The sequence below is a fragment of the Thalassophryne amazonica genome, chromosome 2, assembly GCF_902500255.1.
Source record: "Thalassophryne amazonica chromosome 2, fThaAma1.1, whole genome shotgun sequence".
Classification (NCBI taxonomy): domain Eukaryota; kingdom Metazoa; phylum Chordata; class Actinopteri; order Batrachoidiformes; family Batrachoididae; genus Thalassophryne; species Thalassophryne amazonica.
In genome coordinates this window covers 105,365,445-105,393,295 of record NC_047104.1, presented here as the reverse complement: position 1 = coordinate 105,393,295, position 27,851 = coordinate 105,365,445, and the positions used below count along the sequence as shown (strand labels likewise).

The 27,851-nt window shown below is 40.3% G+C and overlaps 1 protein-coding gene across 2 annotated transcripts; it reads left to right on the top strand.

Moving 5' to 3' along the window:
* The first annotated feature begins 519 nt into the window (after positions 1-519).
* On the top strand, positions 520-27,647 carry copb1 (COPI coat complex subunit beta 1). Of its 2 annotated transcripts, none has more exons than XM_034191157.1 (22): positions 520-693; positions 2,743-2,888; positions 3,080-3,309; positions 9,630-9,799; positions 9,939-10,053; positions 10,151-10,243; positions 10,328-10,465; positions 11,989-12,108; positions 12,252-12,359; positions 12,445-12,591; positions 12,722-12,867; positions 14,563-14,659; positions 14,780-14,940; positions 15,027-15,147; positions 15,237-15,464; positions 16,141-16,320; positions 18,514-18,658; positions 18,763-18,882; positions 21,410-21,555; positions 26,670-26,759; positions 26,983-27,138; positions 27,377-27,647. In XM_034191157.1, exons 2-22 carry the CDS (start codon positions 2,798-2,800, stop codon positions 27,434-27,436), a joined length of 2,862 nt encoding a protein of 953 aa, XP_034047048.1. In that variant the 5' UTR covers positions 520-693; positions 2,743-2,797; the 3' UTR covers positions 27,437-27,647. The 2 variants fall into 2 exon arrangements, with proteins under 2 accessions (XP_034047048.1, XP_034047054.1); XM_034191163.1 differs by having other exon boundaries at positions 527-677; positions 2,745-2,888.
* Positions 27,648-27,851: the final 204 nt, after the last annotated feature.

Here is a 27,851-nt window from a genome sequence, read left to right as displayed (position 1 = left end):
CTGTAGATGATGGAATCCCTAAATTGAATAAAAATTGAATATAAGCTGAAGAGGATTTTTAAATCATTGTATTCTGTTTTTATTTACATTTTACACAACTTCCCAACTTCATTGGAATTGGTGTTGTTATGCTACACTATACTATACTATACTATACTATATTATACTATACTATACTATACTATACTACTATGTCATGGAACAGCTGCTTAGTTTCATGTGATTTCCTGTTTGTATTAATTTTGTGAGGGAATGGACAATGTGCTAAAAGTGTCTGAAAAGAGAATATTGTTGTAAATGTAATGGGGAGGCAAACTCTGGATGACAATTACACAAAAGTGGCAACGGCAGTGGGATCAGCAGGCGAAGGGCAGATATTTACACTCAGTTCAAAATAATGACGTAGCATAAGCAATTTATACGTGATAAGAACGGAAAGAAAGAAGAAACCAGGCGTGGGTGGATGTCTAAAAAAAAACCCACAAGATGGCAGTAATGTAACATCTGGGATGGGAGCTGCCGTCAAATGTCGACGAAGAAGAACCAGCGGCGTTCCTCAGTGGTGATGTGGCTCAGAAAGCGTCCACGTCACACGGAAGGAGGACATAACTGACCAGATATCTGTGTTTGTACTTGTGGAGAGTAAAGGGTACAGCCTGGAGCGTGGAATTACACAGGTAACGAAACGGTTTTGTTGTAATGTTCGGCTCGTTGGTAATGTTTGTTCCCTCGTCGGTGTAATGACAGCTTGCTAATGCTGCTGTCCTCCATTTTATTACATTGGCCTTGGTACAAGCTAACATTAGCATGGAACAACGGTGCTTATTTTGGATTATCTCTTCAAATGATTGGGTGCATTTTTGATTATTCAGTGCCAACACGCAATGTTGCTTATTTTAACTGCGATAGTGTGGTTATTGCTGTTTACATGTGGATTGCTCCTTTTGTCAGCTCGTTTTTAAAGTTAAAAATGCTACGAAACAATGATTAGAATGTTTGAACGTTGCAAGTGTCATCTCTGGATATCTATTTTTTTATGTTGCTGTATCCCGTTGGTGTGGGTGAGTGATTTTTACAGTAAATAGAATGCTGATCCTTCCATCGAACCTGTGGTGAGGTGTGCCGGACAAAGCTCTGTGCCAGCTAGACATTGTGGTCTACGATATGCCGATAAATGTCTCGGCCAGACAGACATCGGTCTACACCAGTTAGACATTGGTCTATGCCACGTTGATGTCTGTGTGTCTAGGCCAGACAGACATCAGTTTGAGATGTATCGACTACCATGTGGACTCAGTGGATGACCTGATTCCAGCACTTGGAAAACTAAAGCCTTGTTTCCATCAGCAGTCTGGGTCGGTACGGCACAATACAGAACACTATTTTGTGTGTTTCCACATTCAGATGTAGGGACGGGCACCACAATAACTGACCCATACCATACCACTTTTTTGGCACCCTTCACCTGGGGTACCGAAATAATGGAATAGTTACAAAAGGAAGGACTGCTGTCCATTGATTGGCTCAGAAGCAAAAGGTACAGTCCTCATGTGACTATTCATACAGTTTTAGTTTACACTGTGAAGTTTTAAGCTTACCTGTTATGTCATTTGTCTGATTCATCATCACAGCTTGACAAAAACTGTTACTGGCATAAAATGCCCTTACTTTATAGAAGATTTCTTGAAATACTTTAATTCCTTATTGTGGAAATTACTGAATAAACACAATGTTTTTAAAGAAATCACTTGGTGTTTATCTGCTCCAGGTGTGTAGCTCAGCCTGAACCAGAGGACACCAGTGTTTTGTCCCACCACCGACAAGAAAAACAACTTATTTTTAAAGTTGGAAGAATTACAGCTCTCCATTTAGTCACACCAGTGTTCACCCAAACGGTGTATGTTTTCTTTTTCCTTTCTTCTTTTTTGTCCTCTTTTTTTCCTTCTGCAGCAAGAAAACTGCAGCCACAGCCAAACAAAGCAGTTCTTCCTCAGTGGCAGCAGAAATTAGCTATGCTCATCAGCATTTGCTGCTGCCTGACATACCAGGCTTAATTTTTGCCAACAAAGTTGGCGAATCCAAAAATCATACCGTTCCTCTGCATTTGCCACTCCGTGAGATGCTAGCCTTAGGGAACAGTGATACAGACATAAAAGTATATCATAATATTTCATGGTATTTTTGGTGATAGCAATATAAAATGACTATATGAAAATGCCGCTTTTCATTACACTCACTTGTGGCCAAAGTCCACAAAACATCCATAAAGAATTTGTGAAAGGAGGAAATAATTAAAATCCTCAAGGGAAACAGTTGAAACGGAGAAAAAAGCTATGCATCTTTAAAGGACGAAGTGTATACGTGAAGGTGGCTGCGCATGGCAGTGGCCCACCAGAGGTGGTCATGAAGGAGACAATACACAAAAACAAAAATTGTAGGGCTGGGCGTGCTCCACTTAGCATAGTGCACAAACTAATAAAATCTCTAAGCTAATTAAGTAAATTAGAAAGTACAAATGTTTGAGGGCCCTTTCTTTATAAGTGCACACAGTAGAGTGGGGAAAAAAGTGATGTTTGCAATATTTTAATTTGGTGTTGATTGGAAGTTGTTTTATTGTCTAAAGTGTTTGAGTAAAGTCATTTTGTTACTATCAGTTTAGTGGGAGTTTCATCTGTTTCTGGTTTTGTGATAAGGTTTTCCTCCACTATTTTCAAAATGGTGTTTTTTTTTTCTGTCTTTCACAGATATAAAAGCTATTCAGAATCATTTGTAAGGTTTCTTCAAGCCTGGCAGCAAAATGACGGCTGCAGAAAATGTTTGTTACACCCTGATCAATGTTCCAACAGACTCTGAGCCCCCCTCTGAAGTCAGCTTAAAAGCTGATTTAGGTAAGTTATCTTAACTTTTAAATCTCTTCTTCCACCAGGACAAAAGAGCAGTGATTAACTTTAAGCTTTTTCCTGAGGAAGCTGAAAGTAGTAAATTTAGCATTTCCTTCATGTTCCTCGCACCAGTATGAACAATTTGGACAGTGATTGTAATATTTATCCTAATCATAACAATAATTACCTTTTTACAGAAAAGGGAGAGATCAAGGCAAAGACTGAAGCTTTGAAGAAAGTGATCATCATGATACTGAATGGTGAGAAATTGCCTGGGCTGCTGATGACCATAATTCGATTTGTTCTGCCACTTCAAGATCACACCATCAAAAAGCTGCTGCTGGTTTTTTGGGAGATTGTCCCCAAAACAACCCCAGATGGAAAGCTGCTGCAGGAGATGATTTTGGTTTGTGATGCTTACAGAAAGGTAAGCCAACAGACACAGTGATAGCTGCAATCACTGACTAATTTTGTCAGCTTGACTTTTTTATTGAGTGGTAAGGCATGCTGAAGTAGTTGACAGACTCTGTCAATAAGGACTTCTCATCATAGTTATAATGTTAAATGTAACAATGATGTGACAACATGGCCTGGTTTATACAACCCCAGTTCCAATGAAGTTGGGACATTATGTAAATAAAAACAGAATACAGTGATTTGCAAATCCTCTTCAACCTATAATCAATTGAATACACCACAAAGACAAGATATTTAATGTTTAAACTGATAAACTTTATTGTTTTTGTGCAAATATTTGCTCATTTTGAAATGGATGCCTGCAACACGTTTCAAAAAAGTTGGGACAGTGGTATGTTTACCACTTTCTAACAACACTCAATAAGTGTTTGGGAACTGAGGACACAAATTGTTGAAGCTTTGTAGGTTGAATTCTTTCCCATTCTTGCTTGATGTATGACTTCAGTTGTTCAACAGTTCGGCGTCTCCATTGTCATATTTTGCGCTTCATAATGCGCCACACATTTTCAGTGGGCGACAGGTCTGGACTGCAAGAAGGCCAGTCTAGTACCCGCACTCTTTTGCTACCAAGCCACGCTGTTGTAACACGTGCAGAATGTGGCTTGGCATTGTCTTGCTGAAATAAGCAGAGACATCCCTGAAAAAGACATTGCTTGGATGGCAGCATGTGTTAGTTCAAAACCTAGATGTTCTCCAGATTCTCTGAATCTTCTGATTATATTATGGACTGTAGATGATAGAATCCCTAAATTCCTTGCAATTGAATGTTGAGAAATATTGTTCTTTAGCTGTTGGACTATTTTTTTCATGCAGTTGTTCACAAAGTGGTGATCCTCACCTCATCTTTGCTTGTGAATGGCTGAGCCTTTTGGGGATGCTCCTTTTATACCCAATCATGACACTCACCTGTTTCCAATTAACCTGTTCACCTGTGGAATGTTCCAAACAGGTGTTTTTTGAGCATTCATCAGATTCTCAGTCTTTTGTTACCACTGTCCCAGCTTTTTTGAAACGTGTTGCAGGCATCCATTTCAAAATGAGCAGATACTTCCGCGAAAACAATAAAGTTTATCAGTTTGAACATTAAATATCTTGTCTTTGTGGTGTATTCAATTGAATATCGGTTGAAGAGGATTTGCAAATCATTGTATTCTGTTTTTATTTGCATTTTACACAATGTCCCAACTTCATTGGAATTGGGGTTGTAAAAGCAACAATTTGGAAACATGATTATGCTGTAATCGAATTTAGATTACTTATTCATAAATTGATTTTTGGCACAACAAATGGTTACATGAGTGGAAGAATATGGCCCTTCACTACGTGGAAAGAGTCTGTTCATATTCAGCACGTGTGGTTCCATAAGTATTTGGACAGCTACACACATTTTGTCTCTGTACATCAACACACTGGAGTTGAAATGAAATAATCAACTTGTGCTAACAGAGTAGGGTTTCGGCTCCATTGTTTTTTTTTTTTGTTTTTTTTTGATGGATGAGAGTGTGATGCAATAATAACGGCTGCAGCTCCCATTTAACAAGTGGTAGCCACTGACTCTTGACATGATTTGTAGTAGGGGTCAACAGTTATCGGCCTGGCTGATTATCTGCACTGATATTCAGCATTTTTGAAGATAATGGTATCGGGCATTTATAGGAGCTGATATGCAAGTTTATTTTTGCAGTGCTGGATGTAGTGACTCACTATATCGCCATGTTCCTTCATGTGTACATTTTTTAAAAAGAGATTGCCAGTCATTGACTTTAGACAGCTGAGAGAGCTTCTCTCTGCTACAGCACATAGCTGAAACTCTCTCTGTCCTGCTGTAGGACTCTGTCACGTTTCAGTTCAGAATCACAGAAAGAAAAAAAAAAAACTTCATTCAAATCAACTTTTTTTTTTTTTTTTTTTTACAGATTAAAGTCTTTGTGTTTCCAAAAAAGATTCCTGAGGAGAAAAGAGTCTTTCTTTGATACCAAAGAAGGAGAGAGGGGATGGTGTGTATGTGTGGGGCCTTTGGTCATTTTCACATGAAAACAGAAGTTGATAGTTTTCATGGAACTGTTTAAAAGCTGTACAAACTGTTTGCAATGATCATTTGTGTGAACAGCAGCTTAAGTGCTAAAGCAGGGGTAGGCAACCTGTTCCAGAAAGAGCCATGAGGGTGCAGGTTTTCTTTGCAGCCACTGAGTCCACCAGGTGATTTCACTGATTAACTGATTCCATCTGCTCAAAGTGATATTAATCAGTAAAATCACCTGGTGGAGTCAGTGGCTGCAAAGAAAACCTGCACCCTCTTGGCTCTTTCTGGAACAGGTTGCCTAACCCTGTGCTAAAGGCTCATTAAAGCAGATAATGATCATAAACAGTCATTTCAGCACACAGCTTCATGCTTATGAAACATGGAAGTGTTGAAAACCTCGCTCATCTTCATCCGCTTATCCGGTGTCGCGGACAGAAAAATTGAAGAAAGTCGGTCTGCCTTTTTCATCTGTGCATCCGTCATTTTGGACCAGAGCAGCACACCTGAGATGGACTCTCTTCACCCAAAGCAATCAAATGGATTAGTGGGATTATTAACCATCAGATGATAAAGGTAAAACCTCTTAAATCATTCTATAGTCAGTTTTAAGTAGAAACTCTGGGAAATTCCGTGATGCTTTGAAATGCCCGTTGCGCAGAGAACGCATCATGTAGCAGCTCGTGTTGCCGCGGTGCTCTGATCGCTTCTGCCACCTTTTTTGATGAAATAATGCTGAATTTATGTGGAAATGACTGTTGTACTAAAGCTTCAGATATCTGTTGCTGAGATAGATGATGACTGTAATGCAGTTTGAAGCAGAAACGAGGTGTTAATTCGTGAACCGCGTCATCAGGACAGACCCATTTTTTAGGTGGACCGTTCAGTCTGCAACACCAGGATCGGGTTGTGGGGGCCACAGCTCCAGCAGGGGACCCCAGACTTCCCTTTCCCGGTGTCGCAGACCAAACGGTCCCCCCTAAAAATCCGTCCGCCTTGCCTTCACTGCGCATGTGTCAGCCGCGGTTCACCGATTATCACATTTCATGGTCATTTCAAAATGTCAGAGTATGGCCTTGTTTCTGCTTAAAACTGACTTTAGCATGATTTAAGAGGTTTTACCTTGTCATCTGAGGGTTAATAATCCCATTAATTCATTTGACCACTTTGGGTGAAGAGACTGTCTCAGACAAGCTGCTGAGCGTGTGATTGGCAACCCTGGCGGAGGCCAACCCTCACCGGAAACGAGCCTGACTTACTGCTGAGCACCCGAACACAGTTCTTGTTTTGTGAGTACATAAATTAGATGGTGCGGAGAAGGGACCCCCTCACCCTATACTCCCGCAGCACCTCCCACAGTATCTCCTGGAGTACCTGATCTTACGCCTTTTCCCAAGACCACAAAACACATGTAGACTGGATGGGCATACTTCCAGGCACCCTCCAGGATCCTTGTGACATTGAAGAGCTGGTTGGTTGTTCCAAGACCAGGATGGAACCGGCATTGTTCCTCTTCAATCAGAGGTTTGATTATTGGCAGAACCCTCCTTTCCAGCACCCTGGAGTATACTTTACCAGTGAGGCTGAGCGTGTGATGCCGCTGTAGTTGCCACACACTCTCTGGTCCCCCTTCTTAAATATGGGGACCACCACTCCAGTTTGCCACTCCTTAGGCACTGTCTCAGACCTCAACGCAATGTTGAAGAGATGTCTTATCCAAAGACAATCCCTCCTCACCCAGAGCCTTCAGCATTTCTGGACGGATCTCATCAACCCCCGGAGCCTTGCCACTGCAGAGTTGTTTGACTACCTCAGTGACTTCCACCAGGGAAATTAATGAAAATCCTCAATCGGCTTCCAGCTCTGCCCCTAGAATTGAGGGCACTCCGGTCTGATGCAGGAGTTCCTCAAAGTATTCCTTCCAGCACCGGATTACATCCTCAGTTCAACAGGTCAACAGAGTCCCATTCTTACTTTAGACAGCTTGGATGGGTCCCTGTTTTCCCTTCCTGAGGTGCCAACTAGGGATGGGTATTGATAAGATTTTATCAATATCGATGCCATTATCAATTCCGCTTATCGATCCGATTCCTTATCAATTCCCTTATTTATACCTCTTGTGAATTTTCTGTGTACTACAAGTAGGCTTTGCAGGTTTTCTACGTCAACAACATTTTAAATTTGTCACTAGATCCTTGATCTCTGGACATAAATAAAAATAAATAAAATCTGTAGTTTTTGTCGAAAGCATCTCCTTTCAGACATTTTGGCATGAATGTCACTCCATACCTCTGAGCTCAGCCAGCTGCTGCATATCAGTGTAGGACGTCTCATTTTGGGAGGAAAAAAACATTTTGATTGCAGTTTGTTTATATTACAATGTTTGGAAAGAGGTGTAATTTGATTTAAACGGCGTTTCGCTTTAAATTGATCCATTTAGTGAAAAAAATCCAACTTTCTTCATTCAGATTAATTCCAGTAGTATTCAGCTCTTACTAGGATGCAGCAGTTTTCTCGCTTGGCAGATAGTTCTGGAGGAAATCACTGAAGAAATGAACAAATTAAAAATATGGTTTGACTGAAACAAATTGTCATTAAACTTAAATAAAACAGGGATGAAGTGGAGGTGTAAGAGTCACTAGGTGTTCACAGGAAATATTATTATTATTATTATTATTGTTGTTATTTATTTCTGTATGTATTTATTTTCATTGTTACATGGTTTTATCTTTTCTGTTTTGTTTCATTAGGTTCTTTTTGTCTTTCTCTAAAATTGTATTGTAACTATTAGTCTATTATTATTGTCTATTATGTAGACTGTTATTGTTGATACTATTATTATTAATAAAAATAAAGTTTAAAAAATTACAATTTGACTCTTTTACGACAATGAACGCTGAGCCATTAATTATACAGAAAACAAATCAACACAAACGTGCTGATGCGAACAGCTTAATGCTAACTTTAACATTGAAAATGCCATAGACATGCTAACGCATTAGCTTTGGTCCCATTTTTAAGTTATAAAATACATCTATCAACTGTTTCAGAAGACCATAGCAGGTCGGTTTAACATAAAAATATTAAATATTACTCACAGACATATGCTTTTCATGTTCAAAGTCCTCCCCCACCCTCTAATCCATCTCACCACCAGATGGTGATGAGTTGACAGCTCTGCCCCTCTCTTCACTCAAGTGTCCAGAAAATGCGGCTTCAGATCAGATGATACAATCACAAAATCGATCATAGATCTTTGGCTAGGGTGCTCTGGTACCATATACACTTATGAGCATCTATATGTTAGAACATGGTGTTCATTATGGACAGTCTGTGACTAGCACACAAGTCTAATAACAAACGACCGTTCAGGTGTAGATTGGGGAGGCTGTTCCTCCCAATCACGCTTCTCCAGGTGTCTGTCATTGCCCATGTGTGCGTTGAAATCCCCCGCACAACAATGGAGTCCCCCATGGGAGCCCCATACAGGACTCTATTCAGGGACAAACAAACAATCGTCAGAGTTTTCCCCTCAGCCACCCAAAGGTGCAGGGAGGCGACCTTCTCATCTACTGGGGTATACTCCAACGTAGGTGCGCTCAGCTGGGGACTCGTGAGTATCCGCACACCCGCCTGGTGCCGCACTCGTTTTGAGGAAGAAATGCTATGTGCATCCAATATTAATGTGTTTTTAACCTTTCAAACGTGACGTCCTGCGCGTGACTTAAAATGTAACATGAAATGTGCATCATATTTAAGTTAAATTGCCTGAAGTTGTGGCTCATCAGTGGGCCTCACAAAGGCCCATTAATGTGTGTGAGGGGTCCCTCATATGGAGCTAATGCCCCCTGACTTCATGGACTGAGGGGTTGTTAGCCCGTACCAGTCTTAAAGTATGAATTTCTGGTTTGTAACAAACTCCCGTCTGCAGCGCTGCTTGATCTGTTAGATGTCACAGCTTCAGCCTCTCTGTTCTGAAGGCTGCTGTCCCACAGACTGGCATAGCAGAAGGTAGCAGTGTACAGATTGGAGCTCTGTCGGTTCTATTTATGTGTTACCATTTTTGACACATTTTACCGCAGGAAAATATCGGCCTGAAATATCAGTATCAGCCTCCAAACTTTGTCAGTAATCAGTATCGGCTCTTAAAAATCCACATTGGTTGACCCCTACTTTGTAACTTGAAAATTAATTTTCCTTTAGTGTTTCAGTCAACAGTCATCCTAATGACATCTTGCTTTCCATTTCAGGACCTGCAGCACCCTAATGAGTTCATTCGTGGCTCCACCCTGCGCTTTTTGTGCAAGCTGAAGGAGTCGGAACTACTGGAGCCTCTTATGCCAGCAATCCGGGCCTGCCTGGAACATCGACACAGTTACGTGCGCCGCAATGCTGTCCTGGCCATTTACACCATCTACAGGTACAGACTGTTCATAGCTACTGGTTAATTGTTGTAACTGAAAAATTCTGTTGTTTAGTTACCAGATTGTAAGATTCTATAAGTCTAAATAACATGCTGGGCAGCTTCACTGACCTGATCTTTTTTTTTTTTTTTTAAGGAATTTTGAACACCTCATCCCAGATGCGCCAGAGTTGATCCATGATTTCCTTGTCAGTGAGAAGGATGCCAGCTGCAAAAGAAATGCTTTCATGATGCTCATTCATGCTGATCAGGTCTGCAGTGTGTTGTCATTTTCAGTATTTTTAGGACTGTTTTGTGTCGCAAGATTGACTAAATCTTGATGTAATTTATGTACTTCTCATTTTACAGGATCGTGCTCTGGATTACCTCAGCACCTGTATTGATCAAGTTCATACCTTTGGTGACATTCTCCAGTTGGTTATTGTGGAGCTGATTTACAAAGTAACTCAGAACTTTTATCTGTCTGGTAAAATCTGTGCTTAATCTTCTGATTTAATAGCTGAGCTTTTCTTGTTCAACTCTTAGGTTTGCCATGCCAACCCCTCTGAGCGTGCACGTTTTATCCGGTGTATCTACAACCTGCTGCAGTCCTCCAGTCCAGCTGTTAAGTATGAGGCTGCTGGCACCCTTGTAACCCTCTCCAGTGCTCCCACGGCCATTAAGGTACAATAGCAACAACAGGGTTTCTCTGACAAGTTTGTTGTGTATGTTACAGCCCCATGTTTAACATTTAAGGTTTTTTGCATAAAGACACCCCCCCCCCCCCCCCCCCCCCCCCAAAAAAAAAGCAATATCATACAATGTTGTGTGATAATGACAGCAGGACTCACACATTGACATGCTTGCTTTTCTTTTTGTTATTGAATTTAATATTGAAAAGCCTGTTTGTTGTACATTTTGCGTCATATCTCAGTCAAAAGTGCCTCAATCACTCTCATTTTTCTGTTACGGATTAACCTACACCACCAAAATTGGATGGAGGTTCCAGTTTTATGCCTGTTTGTCTTTCTTCCAGTTATCAGTCGGAAACAAAGTGCCAAAAAGCAATGACAAATTGTGCACAGCAGAGATAACCAATGTTCTGTGAAAATTATCTGAAAAAGAATTCAAAAACTGAAAAAGTAAAAAAAAAAAAAAAAAAAAACTGACATCACAAAAAAATACTTTGACAAGTGCCTGAACTAAATACATGCTCCTGACATTTGATCATATCTAATTTAGCTTATGAAAAGCTGCTTCAAACAGGACTTGGACCTTGAAAATTTTTCCAAGGTAAACTTTTGTGGAATTGGAAACTAGTGTTAGTGGAGGTTTGTGCTGTTGTCTTATTGCTATATATTAGAGCTGTCAGTCGATTAAAATATTTAATCGCGTGATTGTCCATAGTTAATTTGCAATTTAGCACACTTTTATCTTCAATCCATGCTGCTTCTTAATGTTTATAATCATTATTACGTCTGCCAAAGATGTAATAAAATCACCTGCGTTTATTTATTTGTCTGTCTGTCAGCAGGGTTAATGTCAAAACTACTGCGTGGATTTTGACTAAATTTTCACCACAGATAGATATTAGGCCATGAAAGACTACATTCAATTTTGGAGGTGATCTGGATCCAGATTGGCGGATGTCAGAAATCTCTGATTGCTCTTATTTATTTATGCCTCTCTGGGGCCATACTTGTGTATTGTCTCTGTAAGCAGGAGTTAAACATATGGCGTGAGGAGAACAACCCTTTTTTTTTTTTTTTTGTGAAAATCGGTGTGCAGTTTGCTGGGAAGCAGGTAATATGCGTGCTGTCCATCAGAAACAAACTTGGTATGTATTTGAAGCAATGGGGGTGGGAAGGTTAGACCTTACTCATGTAAAGCACCTTGAGGCAACGCTGTTGTGACTTTGTGCTATATAAAAAGAAATAAATTGAATTGAAGCAATATGTGTCTTTCAAACTTTCATTGTGTAGCTCTGAGTGATGGGTGATTTCCATGAATTTTCGCTTTAGTTGTCTGTTTCATGCCCTGTCTATATCAGAGGATTTGGAGTTACTGAATTTCAGTTAATAAGCTCAAAACAAGAAAAATAGATATGGATTGTTTTGCGTTTAAACTCTTCTCACACACACACACACACACACACACAAAATCAATGTCAATCAGTTAATGAGTGTTCTGTCTGCGTTGGCTTGCAGGCTGCTGCCCAGTGCTATATCGATCTGATTATCAAGGAGAGTGACAACAATGTGAAGCTAATTGTTCTTGATCGTCTGATTGAACTAAAGGAGCATCCCACTCATGAGCGTGTACTTCAGGTACTTAGAAGTGAACCGTAATCAATTTCTTACTGCATTTTGTGTCAGACTATTAAGAATTGCAAGAACCTCAAAAAAACCAAACAAAAAAAACACCAGCTGTGTTAAACTGTTTAATTCATTGCTGATATTTTGTTATCCAGGACCTTGTGATGGACATCCTGCGTGTTCTCAGCACTCCTGACCTGGAAGTAAGGAAGAAAACCTTGCAGCTTGCTCTGGACCTCGTTTCATCTCGAAATGTGGAAGAGGTGTGTTTTCCAGTGTATGAACGTTCTTGTCCTTGCATGGACACAGAGAAAGGTTGGCTGTTGGTGACATTTCTCTGCTTCCCAGTTGGTGATCGTTTTGAAGAAGGAAGTGATCAAGACGAACAACGTAACAGAACATGAGGACACTGATAAATACAGGCAGCTGTTGGTGCGCACTCTCCACTCATGCAGTGTGCGCTTCCCTGACATGGCAGCAAACGTCATTCCTGTGGTAAGTTGTCATTTTTTTGGCTGCTTTTGTTTTGAGGTATGTAGTTTTTGTTTTACAGAAACATAGGCTAGATTTACATTTAATGTATGCAGTGAACATGTTTGTAATACATTTGTTGGTATATTATCAGCTGATGGAATTCTTAAGTGACACTAATGAGGCAGCTGCTGCTGATGTACTGGAGTTTGTGCGGGAGGCCATTCAGAGATTTGACACCTTAAGACCTCTTATCATTGAGAAGATGCTGGAAGTCTTTCATGCCATCAAAACTGTCAAGTAAGGCTTCATAATCACATTTAGGGGCATGTAGGTGGTACATGAATTACGTCTGTATCAGAATCTGATACCAATCTGGGATAAATGTAACATGCCTCAGCTCATCCACACAGCAGCAAATGAGAGCTGTGGTTACAGATTGTACCTTTCTGCTGCAGTGAGACAATTTAAAGTTCACCAAAATGCCGCCCTGACTTTTGTTTTTTTATCATTCATGATTCAAGTTATTTCACACACATCAAACTCTGGGATAAATTTACATCAAACAGACACCATGCAAACTCTAGCCTGCTAAATTACATGTTATGGTTTCTTCTGTTACATGGGTGTGAAATATTCATGTGTATGATAAACATTTGATATGCTGATAGAGGTCAAATAATGATGTGAAAAATGTTTGTGTGTCATTTTGCTCGGCACATAAATTGTGAGGATCCCAGAAATGCTGATGTCAGCACTGGATGGAAAAATCATTTATATAAGTGAATAAGAATCAAATTTAAACCAAAATACTGTAAGTGATCCTTAATACTAAAAGTGATATTGGTGACTTAATGAACAGTAGGTACAGTGTTACTTGTATCAAATTTATTTTTTATTTATGTTGAGACACTGTTAGTTGTTATAAAAGCACAAATTGCTGAAGTCAAATGTTCAGATAAATGTAGAGATAAAACAATAACAGTCCAATGCAAATATGTGGTTTTATGTAATAGTAATAACACCATATTCTAATCCATGTGACAAACTGTATTATAGTTCTGTCATCTTGCCAATATGGGAAAATATACTTTTTATGAGTCAAATGAGCATGAAAATGTGACTGAGAAATATCTGTTTATTAATTGCACCAAATCGCATGTAATATAGCATTTTATCAGCTCCTCTTCAATGTCCTGGTAACGCACTTTCCTTCCCCCACTTTTGCATTTTGCTGTTTTGACCAGGGTTGTTATTTTATCCTTATTCCTACATCAATCCCGGACGCGTTTCCTGTTAACTAGGAAAATCCTGGCAGCTTTTTGCTGGAAAACGGAAGAGAATCCAGGCAGCAAAAAGCTGCTTGGATTCTCTTCCGTTTTCTTTTTCTTTCATGACTTTTAGCTTGAACGCTGCTGAGTAGCAACGCTTGCATGGAGCCATTTTATGTAATTATGTAGTAGCTACTACAAAGAGAAAAACATTTAGTCTGTGGGCCAACATGGGTATACGTGGAATTCCCCCCCCCAACACACACACAACTCTACGAACCTATATTTTTCTGAAGCCTTGGGGTGTCCCATTAATGAAAGCGAATGTTACCATTGAAATTTTGGTCCTCACCACCTGTTTTCACACAACAAATAGACATACCCTATAACTGCCTTTTTTTTTTTTTTTTTTTTTTTTTTTTTGTAAGGCAAAAACACCAAAATTCTTCACTGAGGTATGTATAAAAAGTTACAGGTTATGCAAATATTGTTTTATTTCACATAAAATGGCCCAATAGCAATGTCTAAAGTATTTTTAGTGTAAAACTGTTAAAATGTTGAAATGGGGTTGGAGGGTTCACATATACCCATGTTGGCCCACAGACTAATTAGAGTCTGTGCTGCTTCTTTTGCATGCACTATGCATGTCTGTACGTAGTGTAAGGCCATACTGTATACAGCACGCATGCACACACTCACCAGTGACACCTTCTGTGTATTTCAGAATCTACAGAGGGGCACTGTGGATCTTGGGTGAATATTGTAGCACCAAAGAAGATATCCAAAGTGTGATGACAGAAGTTCGCAGGTCCTTGGGAGAGGTATATTTATGACTGGACACAGATTCTGTTATTTTCAGAATATAACATGCTACCAAACAATCCCAGCACAGTTAAAATTACTCTGACAGTCTTATGTTTGTTTGTGCTGTGGATGTGAAGATCCCAATTGTAGAGAATGAGATAAAGAAGGAAACTGGAGAGCTGAAGCCAGAAGATGAAGTGAGTGCAGCTCCAGCACAAAAACTGGTGACTGAGATGGGCACCTATGTGACACAGAGTGCCCTCAGCTCCTCAAGGCCTTCAAAGAAAGAAGAAGACCGGTATGTTTTCTGTAATATTCTTTTGATTGCATGTTATCATTTGTACTGATTAACTTACTAGGTGACATTAACTTGTTTTGTTACAGGCCTCCACTCAGAGGCTTCTTGATGGATGGAGATTTCTACGTAGCAGCTTCGTTAGCTACCACACTGACCAAAGTGGCCCTGCGTTATGTTGCTCTTGTTCAAGAGAAAAAGAAACAAAATGTAAGGTCTTCTTTCTTCATTTAGGATGATCCATTTTTATAGTAAACTGTCCATTCCTCTTATCCGTGCTGTTTTCTGTTCCATGTCAGTCCTTTGTAGCAGAAGCCATGCTGATTATGGTCACTGTGCTCCATCTTGGAAAGTCCTCTCTGCCCAAGAAGCCAATTACAGATGATGATGTGGATCGCATCTCACTGTGCCTTAAGGTCCTGTCAGAGTGTTCCCCGCTTATGAATGATATTTTCAACAAGGAGTGTCGTAAATCCCTGTCACATATGTTGACCGTCAGGTTGGAGGAAGAGAAGCTGTCACAGAAGGTAATGACAACTGAATCAAAAGCCTGAACTTACTTAACTTGTTTACTTTGAATCGCGCTTTGTCATCACTGTGTTTGCCCATACAAAAAGTAAAAATTAGTTAGACTATCATCTTGTCTCAGGATCATTGGGTGCAGTCGAAATGATTTTGTGTCAAGCAAACAGTTAAGGAGACTCCTATCAATAAGGAGTATTACCTGCAGTATGAGGGAGCATCACCCATGACACTTTGGAAATGTGCCCTCAGTGCTGTGGGCCCCAGCAACCAGAAAACATCAGAGACTAACATATCGCCCAATTGTGACAGATAGATGGCTACTTTTGAGAGATGAGGTTGGATCACATGTGTGCCTGGGTGGTTGCCATTACCCAAGGCATAACAGTGTGTTGGAAACGGCACCAACACACGCTGCTAGACCTGACCATGTCAAAGTGGCATTAATTTAATGAGGGCCTTTATTTTTCTTCAAGATTCATTTAACTCTTCTTTGTTTACATCAGTAAGTCTTGACTGTGCCCATCTTGTTCTCATGTGTCAAGACTATTTTCTTATTGTCCACATTTTTTTTTTTAATACACTGTGGTTCTGTTTACTGTCTGTGCTTAACACTTATCTGTTGAGTGTTGTGATGTGACACTTTTCTAAAAAGAACCATCTCTCTTTTTCTGAATGCAGAAGGAGTCGGAGAAACGTAATGTAATAGTGCAGGCCGACGATCCAATCTCCTTCATGCAGTTGATGGCTAAGAATGAGATGACATCGAAAGAGGACCAGTTCCAGCTTAGTCTGTTGGCTGCTATGGGCAACACTCAGAGGAAGGAGGCTGCAGATCCCCTGGCTTCAAAACTCAACAAGGTACAGTAGGCCTACAGCTTATTATTAATTTAGTCTATATAGTGCCAGCAAATAGTTTAAGTAAAGTAATAAAAAAAAATTCTGTGTTCTGTAGGTTATTATTGTTATGTAATGGGTTTTGTCCAAACAGACCAAACCTAAAAATATATCTGTATTGGATGACTTTACATTAAATGCAAACAAAAAAAGCTGCACATTACACTCAAGAAGCTAGAACCAGTTAAAATTGGACATTTGTTCTCCCCCCCCCCCCCCCCCCACCCCCCCCCATGTTCATAGCACTAAATTTATTTTTTTAAATAATAAATTCTGACATTAGCTTGAAAAGCAAACTGAAAAAGAATACATCTGTCGCTAGGGATGGGTATCGATAAGATTTTATCGATTCGATTCCCTTATCGATACCTCTTGTGAATTTTTTGTGTACTAAAAGTAGGCTTTACAGGTTTTCTATGTCAAAGGGTCAAAGAGCTTTTTCTTATCGTGCACCCGCTCTGTGGAACGGTCTTCCTGCCACCGTGAGGCAGTCGGAGTCCGTGGACATTTTTAAGTCAAGACTTAAAGCCTATTTTTATCCTCTTTCATAAGAATAGTTTTTATTTTTTTATCTGTTTTATTCTTTTACTTCTGTTTTTAATTACGTATTTGAATTATTTATTTATTTATTTTAATTTTTTATGTTGAAATGTTCTATGTGAGGCGTCTTGAGATGGCTTTTGTTGTGATTTGGCGCTTTATAAGCTGATTAACTTGAAATTGAACAAGTTGAATAGAACAGTTGAGTCTTAAAGTAAATAAATATGAAATTGGTCACTGGATCCTTAAACTTTGGACATAATAAACTCCACATGGTGGATCCTTGATCTCTGGACATAAATAGAAATAAACAAAATCTGTAGTTTTTGTCAAAAGCATTTCCTTTCAGACATTATTGGCACGAATGTCTTTCCATACATCTGAGCTGAGCTCTTGCAGCACGTCAGGATGTAATTTATAAAGAACACAGTACGTCTCATTTTGGGATGGGGAAAAAAGTTTCTCGATTGTAGTTTCTTGTCTGTATTACAATGTTTGTAAGAGGTGTCATTTTATTCAAAGCAGCAATTCGTTTTGAAGTTATTAATTCCGACTGGACTCTGTCTCGGCAGAGAGCCGCGCAGCATTTGGAGCTGTGCCAATGGAACGGAGGACGATTCTTGACAAGACAAGAGTCCCAGTTAGTGACTTTAATATGCACAAAAGTGACTCGTGATATTTTAATGGCTTTGAGAAGGGTTAAGAAGCGGACTTGCCGTTTCTGAAGAGCAGCGAATCAAAGAACCATGAGCCAGTGGATCGAAGCATTATTTCATTGGTTCAAGCTTCAAAGTGGTGTCGCGCTGCAGAAATTTTTGATTACAGAGCCGCTGCAGGGTCTGTAATCAACGTAGAGAAATGATCATTTTCCCGACAAACACCCTCAAAAACAACAGCTGCTCTGAAGGACCAATAAGGGAATCGTTAAGCAAAAAGGCTATTGATATCGGTGGATCGAATCATTTCTTAACAATACTCGAAAAGAACCGGTTCTCAATACCCAACCCTATCTGTCGCAGAGGACTTCTTGTCTAGGTGGGCATCTCTTCCTTATAAAATGATACATATTGAGTTACTTTGGGAGACTTGTATGAGGATACAATGCTGCAATACAATTTAGGAATGATACTTTTTATTATGAAACTATTCCATTTGATGCAGTACGATGCAGTTTAAAAAAAATGTTTAACGCATTTTCCATGGTAATTTAGAATAAGCCACATGTATTGCTTATCTTCAGTTGCATTTTCATGAAAAACCACGGACGTCGTTCAGGTTTTTACTACTGTTCTGGAGACATTGGCACTACCTCTGCTTGCTTTTTGTTCACTACTGTGTCCAGCACCAAATACAGTAGGAGAAAACACAGCATAGAAGAACCACAGAAGCAGAAGGAGTTTGAAGATGTGCAAGTGAAACAAACTTAACTTGTCCAATTCATAGCTTTAAAACTGAGCCATCCATTTGTTCATTGTATATTCAGGTCTGTATCGAAGCAGTTAAACCTATCATTTTTCAATTTATATCAGGTAATTGTTACACCCTTAATCTAGTCTCTAAACATGATTATATTGCTTTTTTAAATATGCCCATAATAATTTGTTTTGTCCATTTCAGGTGACACAGCTGACTGGGTTCTCAGACCCAGTATATGCTGAGGCCTATGTTCACGTTAACCAGTATGACATTGTGTTGGATGTGCTGGTTGTCAACCAAACCAGTGACACTCTACAGAACTGCACCCTTGAGTTGGCAACATTAGGTTAGTGTTGGATTCATGAAGTATTTCCTAAAAGTTAAGTAGACTCTAGACTGGCACATTTTTGTTGCTGCATTTGACTGAATATAAATTTTTATATTGTGCAGGTGATCTCAAGCTGGTTGAGAAGCCTTCCCCTCTAACACTTGCTCCTCATGATTTTGCTAACATCAAGGCAAATGTCAAGGTGGCTTCTACTGAGAATGGCATTATATTTGGCAACATTGGTAAGAAAATCAACTTTTTGAAGTTTACACAATAATTCAGCTGGAATTCAGTTCATATCATGTGTTTGATATGATGCTTTGTACCCAGTGTATGTTTTTAGACTCTTTGTATGTTCCACTACTGTACTACATAATGGGGAGTTTAGTAGTCTTGGGTGATGTATGGCGTGTAGGAGGAACAACCCAATTGCAGACACAAAAGTAACTGGAATTGACAGGCAGGATAGGTCAAAGAGCACACCATAATGCTGCATGTCATCGCAGACACCACACTACGGAGCTAAATGTGTGCAATGGATAGCAGCTACCCAGGCACACAGGCAGAATTAACAGGCAAGGAGTGTTTTATTTAAATAGTATGGGAGAAATTGGAGGCTGGAATAGAGCAGAAAATTATGGGGGCTGGAGCAGAGTCTGGAACAGGGCAAATCTAGGAAGCTTGCACAAAACTGATGTCTAGGGACAGGTACAAGTTACAAGGCCCTCCACCATCCTGGAATTGGCTGTGTCGCTTATCTGAAAGGCAGGACTATTCCTTGATACTGCATCAGTGAGCCCCAGCGTGGTGCCACTGCTGCCCCAAGTGTCTGGAGAGGCTGAGTTGAGTTGTTGCCTCCAGTTTCTCTGGATCTGGGGAGGAGTGTGGTTTCATTGCTATCTCTGACTCTGAAGGCAACTTGAGAGACGCTGCCTTATGGATTGATGAGATTTATGTACCCAACAGGCTGAAGCGGCAAGGCTGTAATCTAGAGCTGGATGACACTGGAATGGCTTCCGAGCCTGAGGGTGCCGTGATGAATCAGACACTGATGATACTGGGATGGTCCCAGACTGCTAGAGGTGCACGGATGGCCTGAATGTATGCATCCTGAATGTATATGCCTGTTCTTAATATGAGCAGAGCCATGCACAGATGTTGGCTGGGGAGGGGGTGGTAAAATGGTAAATGGACTGCATTTATAATGCAGTTTTTTTTTTTTTTTTTTTTTTTTTTTTTTTTTTTTTTTTTTTTTTTAAATGGTCAAAGCGCTTTACAGCTTAAAGTGCAGAGTTACACTCTGACATTAAAGAATGAACTGACAATGTGACCACAGGGAAGGCTGCCTGTAGTGTCGCTAGCCCTGACAGAAGAGGTGCAATGGCTGTCTGAAGTGACATGATGTCAGACTGAGGTAGTGGGGAAACTGGCATAAAGATGGATGTAGGCGCTGGTAGCTGATGTGTGGAATTTAGAGACTGCTTCAGGATGGAAGTGTTATAACTGTCTGAGCTACAGGCAAACAAATGAGCTGTTGGATGCAGGATGAAATGCAGGAGATGGAAGCATTAAAAAAAAAAAAAATTGTGTATTCTAATGGAGGGAATACTGCTTGTAACTGTGACTCTGTGATAATAGTGTGGCCAGAAGTCTGTCCTTGTAGGTAGTAACAGAGCAGCTGCAATGTTCCTCAAAGAGCTTCTGTATAAAAGTAAACATAGTCTGGGCATAATTCAAGTAAAACGTGTCTACATTCACAGCAAGGTCAGAAACAAATCCTCCTTTGGCTCAGAAAACAAACAGTACTCATCTGAGGGAGCGGCTGTCTCGGGGGGGGGGGGGGGGGGGGTGATTTGGTGGAAAGAAATGGTTGTCATAAATTCACCATGGGAGCATCTCTGCAGAGGACAAAGAGTCCGGATCATGCAAGTCTGGAAAAAATCTCTTCACTTGTCAGTGATAGTGTATCAGTGACCACGTGTCATAGAGAAAACTTATAGTTTATACCGAGCAAAAAGGTGGAATAGAAACAATTGAACAGTTAATTCATCAGTCAAAAAACTCACTGACTGTTAACTGTGTTGGGTTCATGTTCTGGCTTGTCTAATCTGTCATAACCTTTAGGAGTAAGCAAAGTTAGCACTTAGAGATCCTGAGTCCCATCAGGCCAGTGCTTATTCCCCCTCCCCCCCCCCCCCCCCCACACACACACACACACACACACGTGACGGCCAGTCCATCACAGGGTACTTTCCTGCTGGCCAAGGCTGGTGTCCATTTACAGCTGGAGGGACAGAGATTGTGCAGATTAAGTGCCTTGTCCAAGGACACAGACAGGTAGCAAAACAGGATTCAAACCCATGTCTACATGTTGGCAGGCAGGCCAGCTCCATATGTACTCTGCCATAACCTGTGGAAAGAAGAATCCAGTTGCAGACACAAGCTCAAAATTGACAGGCAGTGAGTGATTTAAATAGTGATGAGGAGAAATTAACAGGAAGATGGATTCCAACACTGGAGGCACAGAGAAACCACAACAATGGACATGTGCATGGAAAAGGTTGAAACTAAAGCCATACCCATGTGACTGCACACGTAACAGACTGTTAATTGGCTTCAATCATTCCTACTGTCCTAAATAAAGAGTGCTTGAAATTGTGAGGAAAAACTTGTACAGCACTGAATATTTTAACAATACACACGTGATGATAAACTGATCACCAACTGTACAGTCTTGGCCTGCTTGCATGTTTGCACTTCTTTTCCTAGTTTATGATGTGTCAGGAGCAGCAAGCGACAGGAACTGTGTTGTCCTCAGTGATATCCACATTGACATCATGGACTACATCCAGCCAGCTTCATGCACAGATGCAGAATTCAGACAGATGTGGGCAGAGTTTGAGTGGGAAAACAAGGTAAGCTTCACTTTTATGTTTGGCAGCCCAGAAACGGTAGCCATCCAGCTTCACAACCCCTTCCAATTTGTATGTGTGTGTGTATACAACCCCTGGCAAAAATTATGGAATCACCGGCCTCGGAGGATGTTCATTCAGTTGTTTAATTTTGTAGAAAAAAAGTAGATCACAGACATGACACAAAACTAAAGTCATTTCAAATGGCAACTTTCTGGGTTTAAGAAACACTATAAGAAATCAGGAAAAAAAATTGTGGCAGTCAGTAACGGTTACTTTTTTAGACCAAGCAGAGGGAAAAAAATATGGAGTCACTCAATTCTGAGGAAAAAATTATGGAATCATGAAAAACAAAGGAACGCTCCAACACATCACTAGTATTTTGTTGCACCACCTCTGGCTTTTATAACAGCTTGCAGTCTCTGAGGCATGGACTTAATGAGTGATAAACAGTACTCTTCATCAATCTGGCTCCAACTTTCTCTGATTGCTGTTGCCAGATCAGCTTTGCAGGTTGGAGCCTTGTCATGGACCATTTTCTTCAACTTCCACCAAAGATTTTCAATTGGATTAAGATCCAGACTATTTGCAGGCCATGACATTGACCCTATGTGTCTTTTTGCAAGGAATGTTTTCACAGTTATTGCTCTATGGCAAGATGCATTATCATCTTGAAAAATGATTTCATCATCCCCAAACATCCTTTCAATTGATGGGATAAGAAAAGTGTCCAAAATATCAACGTAAACTTGTGCATTTATTGATGATGTAATGACAGCCATCTCCCCAGTGCCTTTACCTGACATGCAGCCCCATATCATCAATGACTGTGGAAATTTACATGTTCTCGTCAGGCAGTCATCTTTATAAATCTCATTGGAACGGCACCAAACAAAAGTTCCAGCATCATCACCTTGCCCAATGCAGATTTGAGATTCATCACTGAATGTGACTTTCATCCAGTCATCCACAGTCCACGATTGCTTTTCCTTAGCCCATTGTAACCTTGTTTTTTTCTGTTTAGGTGTTAATGATGGCTTTCGTTTAGCTTTTCTGTATGTAAATCCCATTTCCTTTAGGTGGTCTCTTACAGTTCGGTCACAGACGTTGACTCCAGTTTCCTCCCATTCATTCCTCATTTGTTTTGTTGTGCATTTTTGATTTTTGAGACATATTGCTTTACGTTTTCTGTCTTGACGCTTTGATGTCTTCCTTGGTCTACCAGTATGTTTGCCTTTAACAACCTTCCCATGTTTGTATTTGGTCCAGAGTTTAGACACAGCTGACTGTGAACAACCAACATCTTTTGCAACATTGCCTGATGATTTACCCTCTTTTAAGAGTTTGATAATCCTCTCCTTTGTTTCAATTGACATCTCTCGTGTTGTGTTGGAGCCATGATTCATGTCAGTCCACTTGGTGCAACAGCTCTCCAAGGTGTGATCACTCCTTTTTAGATGCAGACTAACGAGCAGATCTGATTTGATGCAGGTTAGTTTTGGGGATGAAAATTTACAGGGTGATTCCATAATTTATTCCTCAGAATTGAGTGAGTCCATTTTTTTTTTTTTTCCCCTCTGCTTAGTCTAAAAAAGTAAAAGTTACTGACTGCCACAATTTTTTTTTTTCTTGATTTCTTATAGTGTTTCTTAAAGCCAGAAAGTTGCCATTTGAAATGACTTTAGTTTTGTGTCGTGTCTGTGATCTGCTTTTTTTCTACAAAATTAAACAACTGAATGAACATTCTCCGAGGCTGGTGATTCCATAATTTTTGCCAGGGGTTGTATATACAGTTCTCTGTTGCTACAATGGATTTTCATCAGTTGGGCTGCCAAAAGGCAGGGTTTGCCTTGACACCGTTGTGATGCAGAATCAAGGCTGGATGCAAGATATAAAATTTACCACATTCAAAACTTTAGAAATTGATTTTTAGAATGCCTCTGTTTTGTTTTTTTCCCCTGGCAGTGAGTCTCTATCTGTTCCTCTGTGTCCTGTCTGCACTCTGCAGGAGGGGGTTTGGTGTATTTGAATGTTTCACAGCGCCGCGGTGTGACACAGGGAGCAAAGAGCAGAGTTTTCCCAACTTTTTTTAATCGTACTTTAATTTTCTCTTTTCACGCTTTGAACGAACATCCATAGAGTACCAACAACTTTCACACGACAAACAAAAAATACAAATGCAACTGTCACCCCCACCCCAGAGGCTTCGAACAAAAAGGGAAAAAGGCTGCAAAACTGGACAGTCTTCTTACCGTTAATCTGTGTTTGCTTTTAAATATAACAGTATTGTTCCCACATAGATCCTTGGAAATAAAAAAGAGCAATGACCGCTTAATGAGCAGATTACTTATTGTAAGGGGCAACCTTCAGTGTAGTCCATAAAAGAACTCCAGGTTGCAGAAAAGTCCCTGTTTCTTTTGCCTATGTTGTATCTGAGCCTTTCCAAAGGCAGAAAGGAAAGCACCTCTTTCAACCACTGTAGAAATGATGGGGATTTATTTGCCTTCCAGTTAAAAAGAATCAGTCTGTGGACAAGTAATGAAGCAAATGCTAAAGCATTCGCCTGTAAGTTTAGCTTACAATTCGGGTGTGCTATGCCAAAAATGGCTGCGTGGAAATCAGGAGCTATGGTCTTTTTACACACATGAGAGAATACATCAAAAATATTCCCCCTGTAGCTATTTGTAGATGGGCAAGCCCAAAACATATGTCCCACTGAAGCTGGGGCTATTACCGCACCTCGGGCAGGCAGAGTTTGTGTTGAAAAAAATTCTGACATGTTTGTCCCTTGAGTAGTGGAGATGAGGAAGTACCTTAAATTGAATTAATCCATGGCGTACACACAATGAAGAGGTGTGTACACGAGAGAGGCTGTCCTTCCATGCCTCCTCTGAAAGCACCACCCCTAAATCACTCTCCCATGCAGTTTTAATTTTGTCCCAGGATATCTGATTTAAACCCCTTATCAAAGTATGTATCACTGAAACCCATTTCTTCCCAACGGGGTCTAGCTCTAAAATGTTATCTAATTGGCTTTTAGGTGGCAGGTAAGGAAACGAGGAGAAAAATTTCTTAGTAAAACTATGTATCTGAAGATATCTAACAGTTTTTAAACATTTCTTGTAAAGTCTGTTCTGGGTGTCCTTGCTGTGGTTAAACTAAAAACACAGCTGCAGACCCATGCAAGGATGAGAATCACCTGGTAATCGTCAGTTTCCTGACTTTTGGGATTCATTTAGTCACCTGTCCATATCATTTCAAATCCGATGAGAGAAAAATTGAGGTGTGATGTGTTTATGACAGTTCTCACAGTAGCCACTGGACGTCGCTGTTACTGAATAGCATGGTGTCCACAAGGCTTGCTGGTAAAGAAGAGCGGCTGTGCTAAATAACTCCTCATCCCACAGTTTGTTTATATCTGTAAATGTAAATAAGGTCAGTTAATGAAACAAAGGCTGGGTAGTTAATGACAGGGCAGGGGTACCTTCAGCTTTAAAACCTTTACTTTTCCTGAAAAACAGTTCTCCGTGTAGGTTGTGATTTCAATTTTAGCTAAGCAGTACAACTTAATTGGGGGGAAATTGGGATGAGAAAAAAGCTTAATTGGAGTCCACCTGGGGTAAATTCAGGTGATTGGACATGATTTGGAAAGGCGCACACACACCTGTCTACATATAAGATCCCACAGTTGACAGTGCATGTCAGAACAAACTAAGCATGAAATAAAAGGAATTGTCTGTAGACCTCTGAGACAGGATTGTCTTGAGTCACAAATCTGGGGAAGGGTACAGAAACATTTCTGTTGCTTTGAAGGTCCCAGTGAGCACAGTGGCCTCCGTCATCTGTAAATGGAATAAGTTCAGATCCACCAGGACCCTTCCTAGAGATGGCTACCTGTCTAAACTGAGCGATCAGGGGAGAAGGGCTTTAGTCAGGGAGATGACCAAAAATCTGATGACCACTCTGTCAGAGCTCCAGCATTCCATTGTGGAGAGAGGAGAACTTTCCAGAAGGAAAACCATCTCTGCAGCAATCCACCAATTAGGCCTGTATGGTAGAGTGGCCACACAGAAGCCACTTCTTAGTAAAATACACTCGGCAGCCTGCCTGGTGTTTGCCCCAAGGCACCTGAAGGACTCTCAGATCATGAGAAACAAAATTCTTTGGTTTAATGAGACATAGATTTGGCGTGGATGCCAGATGTCATGTTTGGAGGAAACCAGGCACCATCCCTACAGTGAAGCATGGTGGTGGCAGCATCATGCTGTGGGGATGTTTTTCAACGGCAGGAACTGGGAGACTAGTCAGGATGAGGGAAAGATGAATGCAGCAATGCACAGAGCCATCCTGGTTGAAAACCTGCTCCAGAGCGCTCTTGACCTCAGACTGGGGTGACGGTTCATCTTTCAGCAGGACAGTGACCCTAAGCACACAGCCAAGATATCAAAGGATTGTCTTCAGGACGACTCTGTGAATGTCCTTGAGTGGCCCAGCCAGAGGCCAGACCTGAATCTGATTGAACATCTCTGGAGAGATCTGAAAAGGCTGTGCACTGACGCTCCCCATCCAGCCTGATGGAGCTTGAGAGGTGCTGCAAAGATGAATGGGGGGAAAACTACCCAAAGATAGGTGCACCAAGCTTCATATTCAATCATGATGATATTCAATGATGATCATAGTCAGTGATTGATGCTATTGTTGCTGCCAAAGGTACATCAACCAAGGATTGAGTTAAGGGTGCAAATATTTATGCACATGTAAGTCATTCATTTTTTATTTTTAATAAATTTGCAAAAATTTCAGGGTTTTTTTATGTTGTCATTATGGGGTGTTGCGAGTAGAATTTTGAGGGAAAAATGAGTTTACTCCTTTTTGGAATAAGACTAACATAAAATGTGGAAAAAGTGAAGTGTGTGTATTTTTTAAAGCACTATGAGTCAGATGTGTTTGAGTTGCTGTCTCAACATAGGATTTTGTAAATCAACAGAAATGGTCTCTATGAAGGATGTATTTTTATTGTCCTTGACATTCAGGAGACTGTTGATATAAACGTCAACTGAACAATTTATTTATGAAACAAAAATCATTGAAATAAATAGTTATTTTCTTTGTGGCAGGTGACTGTGAACACCAACATCACACATCTGAATGAGTACCTTCAGCACATACTGAAGTCCACCAACATGAAGTGCCTGACACCCAAGAAGGTTGGTATAAAAATGGCAAATAGCCTTCAGAGTGACATCATCCTGCAGAATTATAACTTGTAAAACTGGGCACTTGTATTGACTGTGGCTGTTATTGTTCTGTGTAAAAGCTCTGTATCTTTGCAGACCATTGTTACAGAGCCCATTATGTTCTTGGACAACTGACAGTGCTTTTGATGTGGTGAAATCTTTTCAGTGCTTGTCTTCTGTTCTTATAAACCAGGCACTCTCTGGTTTCTGTGGCTTCATGGCTGCCAACCTTTATGCCCGCTCTATATTTGGAGAAGACGCCTTGGCTAACGTCAGCATTGAGAAACCCATCCACCTGGGGCCTGAGGCTCCAGTCAACGGACACATACGCATTCGAGCCAAAAGTCAGGTGAGTCACGGCTCCTTCGCCATCAGCCCTTATGTGTCTGTAAAGGAAAGAATTAGTGAATGCCATCCGACTAATTATCTTATGGTCTTTGGCATCTAGAGAATTGAAGGTTGTAAATGGATAATGTTACACTGAATGTACTTGTTACTAATGTCTGTAATAATAGTAACAATAATTTTATCAAACAGGGTTTTTAGTGAAGCCTGTAGCAATAAATTCTCTCTGCTTCATTTCACAGGGGATGGCCTTGAGCCTGGGTGACAAGATAAATCTGTCTCAAAAAAAGACAAACGTCTGAAACAACTTTGATCCGTTCCACTTTATAAAAGTCACCTGCTGTCTTCTTTGATCACCCATCATCACCTTTTGATTGCAGCAATTTAATATCTTATGGTCAGTTGATTCTTTTGCTTCTTTTTTTAACCTCTGCCGAGTAATTCATAGTCATGGTCTTTACTTGTCCTTTTGAATTTTCAGTACATGTCTAATAAAAGAATGCATAAAATATGTGCTGTGTTAAATGAGTCATATCACTCAGTTTAATTTGGTCAGTTTTACTTAGTCACTTATCATGGTTCCCTTTTATTTCTGTGCAGTGCAACTTAGGGGAAAATCTAGCTGTGCACAAGAGCTTCCTTCTGGGCAGTGTTTATTATTAATGTCTAGTGTGTTTCATCTGCAAAGTGCTTTTAATACAGTTTTATACCTGTTGA